The sequence below is a fragment of the Cyprinus carpio genome, chromosome B12 (assembly GCF_018340385.1).
Source record: "Cyprinus carpio isolate SPL01 chromosome B12, ASM1834038v1, whole genome shotgun sequence".
In the NCBI taxonomy this organism is placed as follows: domain Eukaryota; kingdom Metazoa; phylum Chordata; class Actinopteri; order Cypriniformes; family Cyprinidae; genus Cyprinus; species Cyprinus carpio.
This window is the reverse complement of record NC_056608.1, coordinates 16,558,070-16,576,486: the sequence shown is the minus strand read 5'-3', so window position 1 is coordinate 16,576,486 and position 18,417 is coordinate 16,558,070. Positions and strand designations below refer to the sequence as shown.

Sequence of the window (18,417 nt, the reverse complement as noted above, 5' to 3'; positions counted from 1 at the left end):
ATTTCCCCCTCATGCTAGCCTGTTCCTGGGTTTAAAACGTCCACACATGTGCAAAGTGGAGTGAGTACGTAATTGCAATTAATAGTTTAAATAATTACTTAATTGCATTTTATGTTTATCTAGGATATAAGAGTTATTTTTGATCAGTTAAGCATTCAAAGTATTTTGAATTTGGCAATGAATTTTCTTCTAACTGATTTGGGACTTTGCTACTATTGAAAGTCTTTTCTTGTTCCTCAATAGTTCTTCAATAGTTCATTTATAATTATAAGACTTAAATCCACATAGGCTCCTCATTACCTTGTCTAGATCAGTGTATGGAACATTTAAGATTTATGGAATTGTATTATAAAATAAAAACATCTTTTCATCAGTTATTCTTTTTTTAAAAAAAGGAAATCATCTAGACAATCATGTCGTAACATAATTTTATAATTATTCATGGATTATTTATTTAGTAATGCATGATTAAATGTATTTTTATTGCATTTATATATATTTATTATAATTATATTGAAGGAAATTAATATAAATTCATTTAACTAGCTAGCTTTTTATTAACAACCTTAGCCTTAACTGTGAATGGTGGTATTTCTGAAGTGTTTCATCAGGGCTGTATTGGTTTTTCATTTCCAGGATGGAAAATCATTCCATTAGATTTGAGTACTTTTGGCCAAAACGGCTTTGAGAGTTTTAAGCCCTTGTTTAATGTCTAACAGGAAAGTCCCAATGCTAGAAAGCAGGGATTTCGGCAGGGTTTTACATGAAGCCTACAGTAAAATCAATGAACAATCAATCTCAATTTCACATCAGTGAGATTTTCACAGCACTTCCCTGGGGCAAGGTTTTAAGAGCATTTCAAAGAATAATAAAATAAGTTTGACCTTAACTCTAGCCTAAGACCCTACAAGTTGTGTGTGCACGCTTTCCATGTTGAGCTTGGTTTATGGCAATGCCATTCTAAAGTATTATAGGTCTCGATTAAAATCCAGTTTTTGTCACACAACAGCACTGCACATGTACCCTAGTTGGAAAGGGTAGCTGCATCCATGAGGGTGTGGGACATGGATGCATCTATGTATTTCTCAGTGATGGACTGGCTTTGTCTTGGATAATTGTTATGGAGATGCCACTGATGTTGTAAAGGCAGTGGGCCTGATGAGTAATAGCAGGTGATGGAGAGAGATGGATAAATTGCAGATGGTGCTTTTTGGCTGTCAACAAAGCCAGGCTGTTTTCCGAGAGAAGATCTATTAGCACAAATGAGAGCATGCCACAGCTCTCTCCATTCCCGCCATGCTCTCTCACGCCATCTCACTTTTGCTCTCTCCCTGTCATGCTTTGTCATTTTATTTTCTTAGTTCCTCTTCTTGCGTTTGCTCGCTTTCTCACTCACACATACATGCCCAAACATGCTAGTCGAAGGGGATGAAGGAAAGCAAATAGCTTCATATCAGTATTTAAATGAAGATATAATTAATGGACTCGTAAATATGTGAAGTTCACCCCCAGAAACGGGCCGTTTCTGGTACAAATGTCATCTGCATTTGATGAGAGTGCAGCTCCACGATGATATCAACCAGCTCAACAGGCAGAATTAACAGCTTGTATTCCTGCCTTTTTTTCCTGCACTTTTCTGACTTAAATCAAAGAAATTTAGATACAACTTTTCTTTATTTTGTACTAAACTCACATAATTCTGTAATACTTCACAATTTGCTCTTATTTGTTAACTTTAGTTAATGCATTAGAACTAAGATTGGGCAATATATTTTATATCTTTGTTGATGTATTTAATGGAAATTAAAATACAATTGTTCATTCGTGTTAGTTCAGTTCATAAAATGACAATGTTCATTAACTATTATTAACAGATTTAACTTTTGATTTAAAGGATGTATCATAAATGTTGAAATTAACATGATTAAAGCAATAGTTTATCCAAAAATGAAAATGTTGTCATCATTTACTCACGCTCATGTCGCTCCAAACCTGTATGAGTCTTTTTCTTATGTTGAACATAAAAAAGGGTATTTTGAAGAATGCTGGTAATCAAAACCAAAATCTATAGTATTTCTTTCCCTACTCTGGAAGTCAGTGGGGACCAACAACTGTTTGGTTCATCAAAAATCTTCAAAATATATTCTTTTTTGTTCAACATAAGAAAGAAACGTATACAGGTTTGGAATAACGTGAGAGTAAATGATGACAAAATTTTCATTTTTGGGTGAAATATTCCTTAACGTAGAAGTATTGTTCATTGTTATTTCATGTTAACTAATGTAATTAACTAATGTTAGTCCATGTTAGTTAAGTGCATTTACTATTATAAACAGATGTAACTTTTGATTTAAAAATGTACAAGTAAACATTGAAATTACCATTAAGACTGATAAAATGTAGAAATATTGGTCATTGTTATTTCATGTTAACTAATGTTAACAATTGAGTCCTTACTGTGTACTGTTACCAGTGCTTCCATAGTACATTTTTTTTTTCTTGTTGGCCTGTAATGTTTAATACAATAGGTCATCGTAATTCACAATAAAAGAAATAAAAAAACACATAATAAAGAATAAATGCACAAGGACAAGCATTTTATTTGTATTATTATTCATTTTAATATTTTTGCTTTGTTTACAATGAGTTATAAATTGTTACCTCATTAAGTTAATCCAAGAAAGATAAACATTCTGCATTTTCTTGGCACTTAGCTTGTTCTGTTTAATGTTTTTTAATGACTTATGAATGAGTTATCATAAAAGTGAAAGCACAAGTGCAATATAGAGATTGCAGAAATAAAGAAAGCTGCAAATTTTTCTTTTTACTTATCAGTCCTCTTTGCATTAGATTATATAGCACAGGTTATCTTATTTTGGATGTACAGCATAAATTATAAGCATTTTAAGAGTGAACTATAAATGGAGTTAAATAGTTTACACATAAATTGCACACCACTACAAAATGGCATCACCTCATTTATAATGAACTTTTTTTTTTTTTACATTTCTCTTCTAGAAGTTGGAAGAAGCAGTTGTTTAACTGAATATGTTTGTTTAGTCAAAGACAGTTCACTTATTTTCTCAACTATCTTAACTCTCCAGTATCTTTCCTTTCATCCTCATGCACATTTAGTTACATGGGTTGGTGTCACTCACGTTTTGCAGAGATGATCAGATCGTATTGTCAAGAGAAGACTTGACGTGAGCAGTGTGCTCAGCTTTGATAATTTCATTATAAATGTGGTCGCGGTGGGATCAGGCATAACAGTCCTCAAGTGGTGATTAATAGAAAAGATAATGTGTGATTAATTACGGTGGTGCCATCAGGGCCCATTTGAGCGGAAGTCATTGAAGAGACCTCTTTGTGTCAGCGCCGAATAGACACCCCCACAGAGACAGCACTGTCGGCCCGATATGTGTGCCGTCAAGGACGTCGCCACCTTCTTGTATTTTATGTTTGTCATGGACACAGGATGAAGTTCATTCTGTGATTTCTGAGGTTGAACTGACTTTCAGAGATTCATAATAAAACACTAATGTATGTGTTTGGTGACATGATGTTATTAGCCCAATTATCGTCTGTTTAAAACCTTTTCGAGAACTTATTAATCTGAATGCTTTTCTGAGAGACTGTTGACATTTAATTATTACATTTACATTGTAATCCAAATCAACTTGCATTGTATTTAAGGTATCAGTTTATGCTCTGCCCTGGGAATCGAACCCATGACCTTGTCATTGCTAGCGCCATGTTTCCACAGTTCCACAGTGCTACAGGAAAGCTTGTCTATAATGACGTGATGTAATTGCCAAATTACAGTATCATTCAATAGAGATTATTAGAAAAATAAACAGCCCGTAAAAATCCTTTAGAAGTATTAGATCTTGAAAGCATTCAGTGATCTGTGTAACTCTGTAATGATACATGTTGCCATTGTTAGAAGATTAGTTAGCATGTGGAAAGCCTGCAGAAGAATTAGTACACTGTGTGTTCATAAGAATTGAATGTTCACTTCAGTTCATTGAGTGCAAAGCTTCTTAGTTTGCCTCCTTTTAACCATCAGTCACTTTTGAGTGCTATAATCAAGGCACTTAAAGGCATGCACTAGTGTTGCCATTTTATGTGTTCTTTTTTAGTGAATTATATACAAAGAGAAGTACTGATATTTACCACCGTTTTTTTTATTATTATTATTAAGTTGTTTTCTCTCTCTCTCTTTGAGATAACCATTTACCATGTTCCTGCTGGTTTGGAAAAAAAAGTTTTGTTTCCAATTAAGGATTTCTTTTCTTTTTTCTTTTTTATAAAAAAAAAATCATGGAATTGTCTTTTGTACATTTCCCAAAACTATAATGTAAACTCATATTTTATACATTTTATTTTACTTCTATTACTTATTTTTCCGTTTGAACCAGCTCTTGACAGTCATTTGTTTGTGTTTCAGGGGAATCAGTTGTGTTGTTTATTGTATATCAGTGCTGGAAACACTGCTTGTAATTCCATATAGAAGTAGTTGCACTACATATCAAAAAGTCTGTAAATGATTTTTGTATGTTTTTTAAAAACATCTCTAAAGCTCTCCAAGGCTGCATTTATTTGTTCAAAACTACAGTGAAAACAGTAATATTGTGAAAAGCTATTTTACAATTTAAAATAAGATTTTTCTATTTTAATGTTTTAAAATGTAATTTATTCCTCTGATCCCCAAAGCTGAATTTTGATCCTTCAGAACATCCTTCGGAAATCATTCCAATATGTTGATTTGCTGATCAAGAAATGATTCTTATTATTTTCAGTTGTATTGTACTTTTTTTTTTTCTGGGATTCTTTGAATAGAAATGTCAGAAAAGAACAGCATTTATTTTTAATACTTAATTTAATAAATAAATAAATTGCATCCTTGCTAAATAAAAGTATTAATTTCTTATTTTTTCATCTGTCACTAGTGGCTATTCAATTTCTTTCTTTTATTATAAATTTATATTTCTGTCCTATTAAATGTTTCTCATCTGCAGAACCCTGAATTTCCTGAAAGAACCTAATTTGTGCAGACCAATGAAGTGAAGTGTTTGCTGTTTAGTTTGCTTGTATGAAATCTCCATACATGCATATGTGCATGTGGGGACATCAGTGTGTTTGTCAGGATGTGAAAATGGTACAGAATTGCTGTGAAACCAGTGACGGAGACAGTACCTCAGCAGTTGTCTTTCGTTATGGGACACAATTAGAGTTTAACTCAGCACACTTCTCTCCATCACAAATCCAATAGCAATCAGCCTCGTCCTTGGTACCCAAATCAGCCTGCATTTAGATATTGATCGACTGTCGGTTAGGACCACTCCATGTTTTAACTCTTGATTATCCAGAGATGATCAAGGCATCACCTGCGACTTCTCCATCTCTCTGAAGTGAGAGAACCTGATTTGGAGTGTTCTTTTAAGTACAACGTCTTTCAAAGTTTGTCTCCAGGGCAGAAGCTTTCGTTTTCTACATACCGGATGAAGTGTTGTTCATTATTGTTTGATGGTATTGTTGGTAATGAAATGAAATGAGACATTTAAGCAGTGCTTTGAGGTCTTATTAAGATGCTTATTGAATGTTTCACTGGAAAGGTATTTTAATTGTTCCTCGTGGAATTCTCTAACTGGCATAGTTCTGTATGATTGAACGCTCTGTATTGCACTGTATTGATCTTTTGTACCCATGTCGCACCTGCAAATGCTCACTCTCTTTCATTCACTGACATCTACGCAGTCTGATTACAGATGAGAAGTTGGTATTGATAAATATATTGATGTGACCTTCAGAAGTACTTCTGACCTGGTCCGTGTTATCTCCTTTTGTATGCACAAGCAAGGAAAATTGTGCACCATGTGCACGTGATAGATAAACTGTGTCTATCATAGAGGCAAAGTAAGCAGTGTGCCATCGGTTATGGATGGGATTTTCTATGAAGGTTGTGAATTCTGCTTTTAGGGCAGCCAGCCAGTCAGTCAAATGGAGAAATTACAGGGAATGCATCATTAATTAAACTCCACCACTGGAATACTGATGCTCATGCAATCAATGGCAAAATAATTGCTTGTCATGCATGTTGTGGCAAGAGAAATTTCCTTCCAATCTTTGCAGACATTTGATTAGCCTGGTCCTCCAAACTTTTTTATATGGAACAAATGAATTATTCAACCACCTGTTTCTGTCTGTGCTGGAAAACAGCCAGAGTGCTGTCAATGGCCTCTCTCTCTCACTTTCTGTCTCTGTCTATTATTTTTTTTACACGTTCTCCTCTTCTCTTTTCGTAATCTTTTTCCTTCCTCTTTATCTCAACATCCCTGCATACGGCCTCACAGTGCGTTTGTGTGTGTGTATCAGTGTGCTTTCTGGTTTTTCTGTTTTCAGTAAATATCAGTCACTGAACTTTCTGTGAGTCATGTCACTTAAACTGTCAGTCACCACTTTTAATCTGAAATCTGAGATTTTGACAAAGAAAACTGACATCTTAGAGTTGTTTGAAAGTGTAAAGTTTATGTATGGATACTTACTGATGTATCACACTTTTCCCCTTCTTTCTTTCATCTCTTTTTGCTACAGCAACTGATGAGGGAAAGGCAGCAGATGGCCAGTCGCCCTTTTGCCTCGGTCGCGGTGACACTGGATTTGGGTGGCACTCAGATAGAACTGCTTCAGGGCGGAATCGAGGTTAGTTTGACCTTTAAACTCTGAACCAGTTAGGTTTACTAGGATACCATTCCTCATTGAATTGTTTGCCAATATACAGTATCAAATATCTGTGTGGAACGAATGTGTGTGTGTATATATATATATGGCTCTGAAATGAATTTTCTTCCCTTATTTGAAACCACAGTTTTTCTAATCAGCTACTATTTAATTTAACATTAAAGCAAGTAATAAAAGTTCAAGTAAAATAAAAAAAAGTTGTCTTAGATATAATCTAGGAATGTTTTCATCACTGTGTGTGTGTATATATATATAATGTACCTAACCTTCAGTACCAGCTTAATGAGGTTTCCAGTCTAAATAATGAGCAATACCAGGCAGAAACTGTTTGCAGTTTGACAGCTCTAATTTAAGTGCATCGCGATTCATGGCTGTTACACAACAGACTCGCACGCAGACCTGTGAAAGCAGATGTACCTGCCGCTCAGCAGAGACGTTCAAAACACACGTCCAGCAGCACTTGATGTGCCTCTCCAGAATCCATTAGTGAAGAGTGGAGTGGTGCTCAGTGAGCATTATGGGCTATTGGAGGACACGCCACAAATGAAGAGAGCAGAAAACAACATACTCGTCAATCCTCCAGCTGAACGCTGTTCAACATGGATCATTTTAAACAAACTTTAGCTTCACTCTTACGAGCGCATGGCTCTCATTTATGGGGACATCAGCCTTGTGAGAAGAGCCACTTAAGTTCTGTAAAACTGCGTCCACAAGCCAGCTATTAAGAATTGAAGTTTGCTAACAGAAGTTGTTTTGATAATCAACATTTTGGCTTCAGATGGTAAACTACCTGCATATCTTGTTTTTCTTATTTTGCACACTGTACGGTGAGAGTCTGTTAGGTCAAAATCTCCTTATTTTACTGAATGTAGTATCAGAACATGTCGTTCCTTTTCTGAGATACTGTTGTGTCTCATCACTTTTTAAGTTCTGTCACCTTTGTAGCGGAAACAGAGACACCTTTTGAGACCAGATTCCTGCTGTTCACTTCTCAGCCTCAGAGGTTTAATTTCGACCAGCACAAATCTTCCAAGCAGTTGCCACTAATGCACAGGCTCACCTCAGGAGGCCCATTATGAGCCGCCATCTTTCTATTTCATGTTAGAGCTTATTCCCTCAAAGCTTTGATTGCAATAGCATTTCAAGTTTGTATTCAAAATCAGCCAGGGACTATTTTAATGAAACACAATCAAACCCAAAAACAAATGCTCAGTAGTGGATCTAAATTCTCTGCTATTTTGTTCGCAGTGGCTTTCTGAGCTTTTCTTCTACATGCTTCTCTACTGTGATTCTGTTTATAATTTTTAGCATTTGGAGACATCTTGGTATGAAATCCGTAAGCATATATTTAAGTTAAGTCTTATAGCATATGTGGCCCCTCATGTTGCTCTTCCCCAGCCTTCATCATGTGCTTGGTGATCAACATTGACACTTCTTGGAGTCTGTTGAGGCAGATCCAGATGTTGGCCCCACTATGCTGGGATCTGGCAGCAGCTGAAGGTGAAAGGAGGGAAATGAGAGCAGTTCTGTTCTATAAAGGTTAATGAGACAGCATCTGGTGCTGTTGATTTGTTTAGCATAACCTGCTAATAAAAAAAGAGGACAATCCAGACATTTCAGAATAGTAATATGTGCCTGTAGCTCAGCTTCTGTCTGTAGTTATCGCAGATTAGCTCACCCAAGACAGATGTTAATAGCAGATTTAACCAAGGATCGTTTGAGCCGTTACTGTGCAGTAGCTGTGAAGTTAATAGGCGCATTGCAGTGTTATTAATAGTAAAAGACATGTATGACAGAAATGTATTAGTAGAAAAGGGGGAATGGGATTAGGACTATTGCTTTATCTTTCATCATTTTTAAACACTATCATAATCTTTTTAGTCTACACTGTAAACCCTAATTTTTTAATAAATAAAGAAACCAACATACCATAACTACACAAGTCTAGTTTTAGTTGACGAAAACTGATGACATTTAGTCTAGTTTTAGTCAATGAAAATTGTATTTTAGTCTCTTTTTAGTAATGCAATTCTATTTAACCCATGCAATATAGTACAAGTACCTAGAAGTATAGACAAAACCAAAATTTTCTTTTAGCCAAACCCATTTCAAACAAGGTTATCTTATTACACTATTGTTACCTTATAGACTCAAGAATACATCCATTTCAGACACGGAAGACTCTCTGATTTGAATTTACAACATTTATTTAACCAACCAAACATACACACATAAATTTAAATAAAATAAAAACAAAAAAAAAATAAAAAAAAAAAAAAAAAAAAATAGTCTGCTAATTTCTCTACCAAAGACGAACCCCAGCTGGACGGCCATCGGTCCCTTTCTCTGTGTCAAGGCTGATTTATACTCGACGCGTCCGCAATTTCGCTTGGGTGAGCGCAGAAAGTATGACGTCATCGCGGTGTTACTGGAAGTTCGCTTTGAGTGTGTGCGAACTATTCGCGTGGCGGAGTGCACAACATTTTTTGTAACTTTCCGCATAGCTCCGCATCCGAACATGCACGATTTCAGGGCGATTCTAGCCGAACATGCACGTCTGTGTCAGCGTTTGTGTGAAACAGAAGCAGTTTAATGTGAAGTTCAAACTCCATCAGGTGCTTTTTGACGGAAAACACTAGTTTGTCCAAGGCTTCTTATTTGAAGTACGTTTTATTTTTATTGTATAAAATAGAATTAGAATTCATTTAGATATTAATTATACACTATTTGCTTAAAGTTGTCTTGTGTTTGATGCGTAATACAGCCAATAGTTTAAGATTGTTTAAAGTTTTGTACATAAAGAAATGATTCATTCATCAACTCATTCATCACAAGACTTGTACTGGCAAATGACTTCTCACCGGTGATTCCCGACGGTTTTAGAGGACAATTACTCCTCGTCGCTCCCCTGTCGTTTCAAAGAATAGTACAACGGCAAACGCGACAAGTATAAACCACATTTAGTCTCGTTTTTATTCGTCAACAATCTTGCATTATACATTTAATTATAGTCATCGTCCCATGACCAGCATTTATGTTGCGTCTCGTCTCGTTTTCGTCGCATGATAAAGGTCCGTTGACAACGATATTTAGTGATAATTTTCATTGACGAAAGAAACACTAATTAGGACATGACATGGATTTGAAGCTACACGACTAGATTCAGTGCCACAACTCAGTACTGCATGTCTATCCAAAAATCCATTTTACTGTTTACTCACTACCTTGTATGTGTGTGTGTGTGTATATATATATATGTCTGTGTATATGTGTGTGTGTGTGTGTGTGTGTGTGTGTGTGTGTGATGCGATCTAGGAAAACCTATTCATTAAATTTTTATTCAGGAAATTCCAAAAATAGGCTGAATTTCAAAAATTCAAAAAAAAATCACTTTTCATTAAATTATTATTCTATAACAACACATAATGACAAGACTATCCTTCAAAACAAAAATAAAAATACATCCATCTCCAACATATAAAGATAAGGACACAACCATAAATATAAGTTATGTGCTGTGGAAAACATGTCTCTAATGCATTAAATAGCACATGTATCTGCCAGGAGGGCAAGCTGCTTTAAACTGTATGCTTATGTATTAGTTTGAACTGCTTAAGTTTTTCTTATTTTTAGGACAACTTGGATTGTGCCGTTTTCCTCTCTGTTCATTTTTAAATGTGTTTGAAGCATTGGATTTTTCTATATATCCTTTATCTTGTTATACCTTAACAAACAGAGTTTCTAAATACATTCCACACACACATAAGTTATGTACATGAAGGAGATAAAATAACACTGCATTCACTTTGTACACATGCGTGCCGTATCAAAAGACCTGTACCAAATTTTTTGCAGTACAATTGTGTAATGTAACTCCTAGACATAACATAGACATGATTTTTGCAATATAATGACAGGAAATGCTGCTTCTGTAATCTCTACATAGTCCATTTGCATCTGCCACAGGTCATATTTAGGCCACTCTGCCTGTGCGTTAGGCTGGACTGGTCTGGTTTGTGTTGGGCTTGACTGGACTGAAGAAAAAATTGTTGTGCTTTGAGGTCAGCAGAAGTGCATTATGAAACCAATGTGAGGCCGGCCCATTTAAAATGGTGCAGATGACACAGATGCTGCTCTGCCACCATGGCCAGCGCACAACATATGGGCCCGTTAACAGTTTCAGAGTATGATGGATGGAGGCTGTCACCAGGCAACAAAGAGAGGTCCGTTTAAATTATACTGTGTACGTAGCTGTTCTTGTGTTTGAGAGTGCTCAATAGTGAGCTCTTATCTACAGACCAGCGCTGTATGCTCCCTGTCACTGCGAATGCTGCTATTAGCCATGCAAATAAGATGCTCCACAGGCCGTTAAAAGCTGGAGAAACATATAGATGAAGAGGACTGTCCTGTTGCTTTATGCCTTTGTTTGCATCTCCATTTTCATTCTATGCTGCTTAATACTCGCAGCAGCAGCAGCTTATCGGCTGCATCTTCAGCAGCAGATATTGTGATACATATTTTTAAATGTGTTAAGAGGTGAACAGAACAGAGGAAATTAGACTTGGGCGGAATAAAGACACCAAAATAATGAAATAAGGGAAAGAATGTGGTCATAAAAATACTAGATAATCACCAGCTGGCCACATAGAGAGCTACAAGGTGGAAAGCCAGTGAATGAAATATTTTCCGTATAAATCCGTTAAACAGAAAGTGTCAGACACGTTGGCGAGACGACGACATGGCCCATAAAGTGTCTCTCATCAGCCTGTTTGTCTCAGTGTCTAATTAGAATGTGGCTCAGTGGCGCTGAGCTGTTTTCATCAGGTTAGTCAATGCAGGAGAGTGGGATGGAGTTGGACCTCAATTAGTTGTAAATTAGCAGGGCTGTACGAGAGACATCTGTTTTCTGGCTAGTTCATGTCTTTTTATAGCCTTCTTGTTTTCTCCCGGGACAAAACGTCTTGTCTTTCATGAATGTTCACTTCTCTGGATTTGTCCCTCTTTTTCATGTTCAAAGGTGTGTGTTTTTGTAAAATTAAGTTTTAGAGTTTACTTTTTAGGTTTGAGGTTTATTCATGAGCGGGGCTGTTGATGTGCATGATCTTTGGCAAAAGCTGAAAAATGTTTGCTTTTTCTGAAGAAAATGTGATGCTTGCCTGTGCGAAACACACTATAACTATTTATGAGTTAGTCTGACAACTTTCCCAGAGTATAAACTACTGTTCAAAAGTTTGGCCATGGTAAGTTTTGTTTTGTTTTGATTTCCTCATATGGCACAAATTCATAAAATGCATTAAAAACACTAATGTTGTGAAATATTAAATAACTGTTTTCTATTTTTGTTTCTGTGATGCAGTGCTGAATTTTCAGGATCATTACTCCAGTCTTCAGTGTCACATGATCCTTCAGAAAAAAAAATAATACTCATAATTAGTGCTCAATAAACATTTCATATTATCAATAAAAACTTTTTTTTCTTTAAAATAAATTAGAAAACCATGATAAATTATCTTTCAACTATTTTAATAATCAGCATTATAAATCAGTATTATAAATGCCTTTACTGTCACTTTTGATCAATTTAATGTGTTCTTGTTGAATACGTTAATCTTATTGACCTCAAACTTTTGGGATTTTTTTTATATATATTTATAATACCATGGTCTTGCACACACATAGTCTATAGTATTCTCAAAACGCCACGATTTGAGCTAGTATTTTTGTCTTTAGTGCAAACGGTGCAAGTAACGAATTTATGAAAACCTCTTAATTTACCTTCTCCAGTGCATTTTTGCAGCATGTGTGCTGTAGTGTGATCCACTGTAATCTCATTTTTCAAACAAACCTCAGTTTAGCTTGCTAGTAGGACTTTAAACAATATTGTTATTCATTAACTGCATCATAGCAATGCTTTCAAAATGGCCTGCAATTGGATTACTGTAATCTGTATGGTGCAAGGCTAATGTGAATGAGAAGAATATCACTGAATCAGAAACCATAAGGGATGAGAGTAAGTGCATGAAAATGGATTTGTCTGATCGTTTTGGAGTTGTTGGTAGGAATGAAGATCTTGTTAGGTGGTTTATATGGTTTATACATTGAATACATGGTCCCCACAAACACACAACAGACTAATGAGAACCTGTTAGGGTCATTTTGGTATTATATGATGGATGTTTTATAGAAACTATAAAAATAATACCCCCCCCTTTTTTATAAAAAAGAAAAAAAAAATGTAAAAAAAAACACCACATATATTACAATATTCTATTTTATAATAAAATAATTTTATTTTGCAATATTTATTTTTTTTCTTGTGAGAATTTTTTATATATACATTATTGAACCATTAAAAGACATGTACAGCAGTACTCTCACAGAACAAATGTTACAAACCTTTGAACATGTTTTTTCTCTGTCGCTGAAGTTAAAAGTACTTAAAAGTGTAAGGAAGTGGTCACGCCTTTGAGTCTATTGTAATGCATGTTTGGGTGTGAAATTAAAATGGATCTTTACATTATGGATAACTACCAAGCTCAGACAATAGCACTGGCCAAAAATGGATGCGTATGTGTAGGGTTGAAAATGGAGATATGTAATTAAGTTTGATATTTAGCATGAATCACTTAATTGGTGTGTTTCACTATAGAAATAATGAGGCTTGCTGTATCATTCAAAAGCAAGAGGATGCATTTGTGTATAAGGAGCAGAGTGAAGAGTCTTGAGGATGCTGCCGTTTGTTTTGTCTATCATTTATGATAAATGGGATGCTAAACCCCTATATTCTGGCTAGTACAGCAAACATTTGTATTGACATACATCCGTATGGTTACATTTTATTCCGTGATGTAAACTAAACCTTGTCCTTAAGATATAAGTAGCAAGAGAAGGATATATCTCTACAGACTGATTTTGATAAAGAAATAGCATGCGCTGTGAGGGAGAGAGAGAGAATCAAAAGGAAAAACAATGATATTCTGCACACGGAGGAATGAGAGAGCTAGAAGGGAAGCCACCCCCTGTCACTCAGAAACAATGGCTTTGAACTTTTTAAGTGCAGCACAAGTGGCCTCTTTTCCTCTCCAAGAGACAGATATTGCTCTGATAACAGCCTCTGTCTGCCGGGCTTGATGGACATCACTGTCAGCGCAAGCTTAATTTGACCTTTCACAAGCCCCTCCATTCCTGTTACATCACATTCCATGAGTTCTCTCACGAAATGAGAGAAAGTGATGGGCTTGGGCATTCTTTCATTTTAGAACTGAAGACATTTGCTGTGATTATATAGGCGAGAAAAAAAAATCTTGCCAGAAAGGTTATGCATTTGGATAGTCTTTGGCTTGTACAGTGTATATTGATGCATTTGTTACCTCCTTTGATATCTATCTGTCTATCTGTGTCTGTCTGTCTGTCTGTCTATCTGTCTATCATCTATCTATCTATCAATCTATAAAAAAGTTTCAGTAAGGTTTTTTTGCTTTCATCAAGGCTGGATATATTTAAAAAATACAGAAAAAATATGTAATTTATTCCTGTGTAGCAAAGCTGAATTTTCTGCATCATAACTCCAGTCTTCAGTGTCACATGATCCTTCAAAAATCATTCTTATATGCTGATTTATAATTAATGTTGTAAACAGTTAATTTTTTTGGACCTGTGATATAGGGCTGTGCGATATGGACAAAAAAAACCTATCACGATTTTTTGAAAATTTTGCGATTTCGATTTTAATCACGATTTTGACACACACAGACATGCTTTACAGTCAAAAATGCATTCAGTATAAAGTTGAAACATATTTCCAAAAGAAAACCAATGAAAGCTTTATTAAAAAGTTGTAACATGCCTCTAGAACAGACATAAGTCAAAATTATCACTAAGTAAAGATGTCAAACAAAATGTCGAGACACATGGTAAAAAAAATAAAATAAAATAAAATAAAACCCGTGTCCAGGGCTTTTTTTTTTTCATGCGTTGTTCATAGAGCTCATTGTAGCGGTGCCTCAAGTGCTGAAATATATTTATTGCCCAAGGTTCACACGTGCTCCGTTTACAGTGCGTATACAGTATGTGTATGCGGTTCAGAAGCAGCAGCGAGAGCGTGTTATTGTAACGCGAAAGCACATAAAAATAATGCACGAGTGCGAATCTCTCCACTTGCACTCACATTTCCTTTGCTTTGTCACAAAACCAGACGCGCATGCTCAGATACACGCTGCTCTCGTCCAGAAAGAGTGCGCGCACTTAAAACATGTCTCCTCTCACTCACTCACAGCTCTCTCTATGCTCATGCGCTAGATATTCATTCTTTTTGCCATATTGTTTTTATTAGTTTTATAACAGCAAACAAGCAAACCCCCCCCCCCCAAAAAAAAAAAAAAAAAACAACAACAAAAAAACAACAACAAGCCAGACGAGTTTAGAAATGACACAAATACCTAAAGAACATACGTAAAATGAATATAAATCATGCAGGGGCAGGGACAAAAATCACCACAAAAATCATAGCCATAACAGATAATTACTATAAATAGTATAATAATCTTTAAGTTCTACTATTATGTAAATGTTGGAGGAAGGGACCCCAGATCTTGGAAAAATTAAGAGACTTTGACTCGTTCAGACAAATTTTTTCAAGGTTTAAAACAGAGACCATCTCCGCAAGCCATTTCTGAAAACATGGGGGAGCAGTGGCTTTCCAAATCCTTTAATATAATTCTCTTGGCTACAACCATGCCCAACATTAATGCCAACTGCAAATGATAAGGCAAAGAGAAAACTGTGTCAGAGTAGCCAAAAATGGCCAATTCCATTTCAGGAGGAAGAGTATGATCATATGCCACTGAATACCAAGAGAAAATATCTTCCCAATATCTCTGGAGTTTCAGGCAAGAAACAAAAAGCATGAGATAAAGTTCCCTCTGCAAACTTGACATCGATCACACATAGGAGACACAGCTGGGTAAATCTTGTGGAGTCTGGTTTTAGAATAATGCAGTCTATGTACAATTTTGAACTGAATTAATTGAAGTCTTGCATTGATGGAACAGCTATGTATTCTCTTCAAGATTTCAGACCAGATGTTATCAGATAAGCTGATACCAGCCTCCTTTTCCCAGGCTACCCTAAGATAGTCAGAAGATGTTATGACCTGTGTAGAGAACAGGGAGACAAATTGTAAAAAAACCATATGCCGAGAGTCTGGGGCTTGCCGCACTAGATTATAGAAACAATGCTCTTCCTGCTGAATCCTATAATCAGAATAAGTCTGCTGAACATAATGCCGAATCTGCAAGTAACGAAAAAAATTAGAATGAGTAAGATGATATTTACTCAGAAGATTATCAAAGGAGGAAAAGTGACCATCTGTGTACAAGTCGTTAAATGTGGAAAGACCCTTATTATTCCACACTTGAAAGGTTCTATCACTCAAAGCCGGTGTAAAAATATGATTCTCACAAATGGGAGAATGAAGAGAGGGCAGCGTGACACCAAGAAATTTCTTAACTTGTTTCAATATCCTTAAAGAGCTATGCACAACAAAATTTTTAGTGATGTTCTTTAAAGGGACATTTAAGTTGGCTAGTAATAAAGCAGGAAGAGAGCTTTTGTTTACAGAATGAGATTCCATAAGAATCCAGCTAGGAGTATGTGCCGCATTCTGATCAGAACAAGGCGAGCCATGATTCCAATACATCAAAGCCCTAACATTTGCTGCCCAAAAATAATGTTGAAAAACTGGCATTGCCAATCCACCCAGCTCTTTTGATTTTTCTAAATGAACCTTAGAGATGCGATGTGCCTTATAGCCCCAAATAAAAGAGAAAATTATAGAATCTAGGTTTCTAAAGAAAGATTTTGTAAGATAGATTGGTAAATTCTGAAACAAATATAAAAATCTTGGAAGGGCCACCATTTTTATAGCATTAACACGACCAATTAGAGACAGTGGCAAAACCCTCCATTTTTCAATGGTCTAGATATTCATTCTTTTCGCACCTTTCAATTTCTAACCTTTTCTGTTCACATATTTTACCACGTGCAGTGTGAAGCTCTGATCCATTAACATGGGCTCGGAAAAAATACGCATCACAGTGTGAACCTGGAGTTAAGCAAATGCCCAGTCTGTTCTGTTCTCGCTCTCCACTCAGGTGCGCTGCATTCTGATTGGATCGGATAGCATACTGCGGGAGGTCGGGACCACGGAAAATCGTGCTATAAAGCGATTTAGAAATCGCGCACGCTCAAATCGTGATTTTATTACGATTTCGATTAATCGCACAGCCCTACTGTGATACTTTTTTCAGGATTCTTTGATAAATAAAAAGTTAAAAAGAACACTTTATTCAAAATTGAAATTGTGTTAGAATCTACACTACTATTCAAAATTTTTCTTTCTACTGTATATTCTTTTTAAAGAAATTAATACTTTTAGTCAGCAAGGATATGTTAAATGGATAAAAAGTGATAGGAAATACTTGTGACAGTATAGACCGGAGTAATGGCTGATGAAAATTCAGTGCAATGTCTATATTAAAGTACTGTATATTAAAATCAGAAACCAGTATTAGAAATTGCAATAATATTTCACAATATTACTAAATATTTTTTTCTGTATTTTTGATCAAACAAGCCTTGATGAGCATAAGAGACTTCATTAAAAAACATAAAAAATCTTACTTATCCCAAACTTTTGAATGGCAGTGTATTATGTATATGCCTTTAGCAAGAGGAATAATCAATACATTTTAAATTTATATTATTTTTAATTTATATGGCAGCAGCTTTTCTATGCAGAGTATTTAGAGTACAACTATATATAGTATTTTTAATTTAAGCTGAAAATGGATATAGGCAGAGTTGGTCTGTTTGGTTGTGTGATATGATGGAATAGGACACATTTTAATGATCTGCATATCAGTCCAAAGCCACAGAGAGCTCATTTAAATGTCTGCTGTGTGCTTCAATAATTGCCATAATTATATTGAGGTGGGAAAGGGCCAGATTTGTATTAAACATTCCTGCTTTAGAGAAATGTACCTTAGAGTAACTTTGTTGGTTTGACGGCTGGCGCTTAATTCATATTATAGGCTCGATAAAGACCATTCCTGGCAGAAAATAATAGTTGGCGTCTGTTCCATTTTTTGTGTCTTTCATTTTTTTTTACGTATTTTGGCAACTGAGGTAAGATATTAAAGCTTCATTTTGTGGAGAGCCATTGGCTGCCAAAGTCTGTGATCTTGCAGCGCGCTCTTGGAAGAGCTCTTGAAGAGGCACTCTCATTAAATGGTGAATAAAGCCACTCTATAGCTGAGTCAGTGTGTGTGTGTGGAGGGCCAGAAACAAGAGTGTATTAATGAGCTGAGGGAATCTTAAAAGACAATACTTTTATTCATTGGCAGGGACATTTATGACTCCCTTTGTGATTAAAACACATAAAACAATTGCCAAATCCTTTCAGAAAAGCATTCATATGTATGCCAGTGAACCAGCTCTGAATGATCTGTAATGTGAGATAAAAGATGACATTTTAAGATCACAATTGCCTGTGGCTTCCTTCCTCCTCATTCCACAATGTTGCATCAGAGACCCGCTCATGCATACTTCTATCCAGGGCAGCATTTATAGGACTGAGAGCTGGTGCTACAACACGACCCGAGTTGGTAGTCAACAACC

General features: G+C 35.8%; 1 protein-coding gene across 1 annotated transcript in view; it reads left to right on the top strand.

Annotated features, from left to right (window-relative positions):
• atrnl1b (attractin-like 1b) overlaps window positions 1–18,417 on the top strand; it is an 89,715-nt gene that overhangs the window by 62,308 nt on the left and 8,990 nt on the right. Inside the window, exon 27 of the mRNA XM_042735665.1 lies at window positions 6,595–6,702. Coding sequence (XP_042591599.1) covers window positions 6,595–6,702 — 108 coding nt within the window. The remainder of the gene's footprint in view (window positions 1–6,594; window positions 6,703–18,417) is intronic.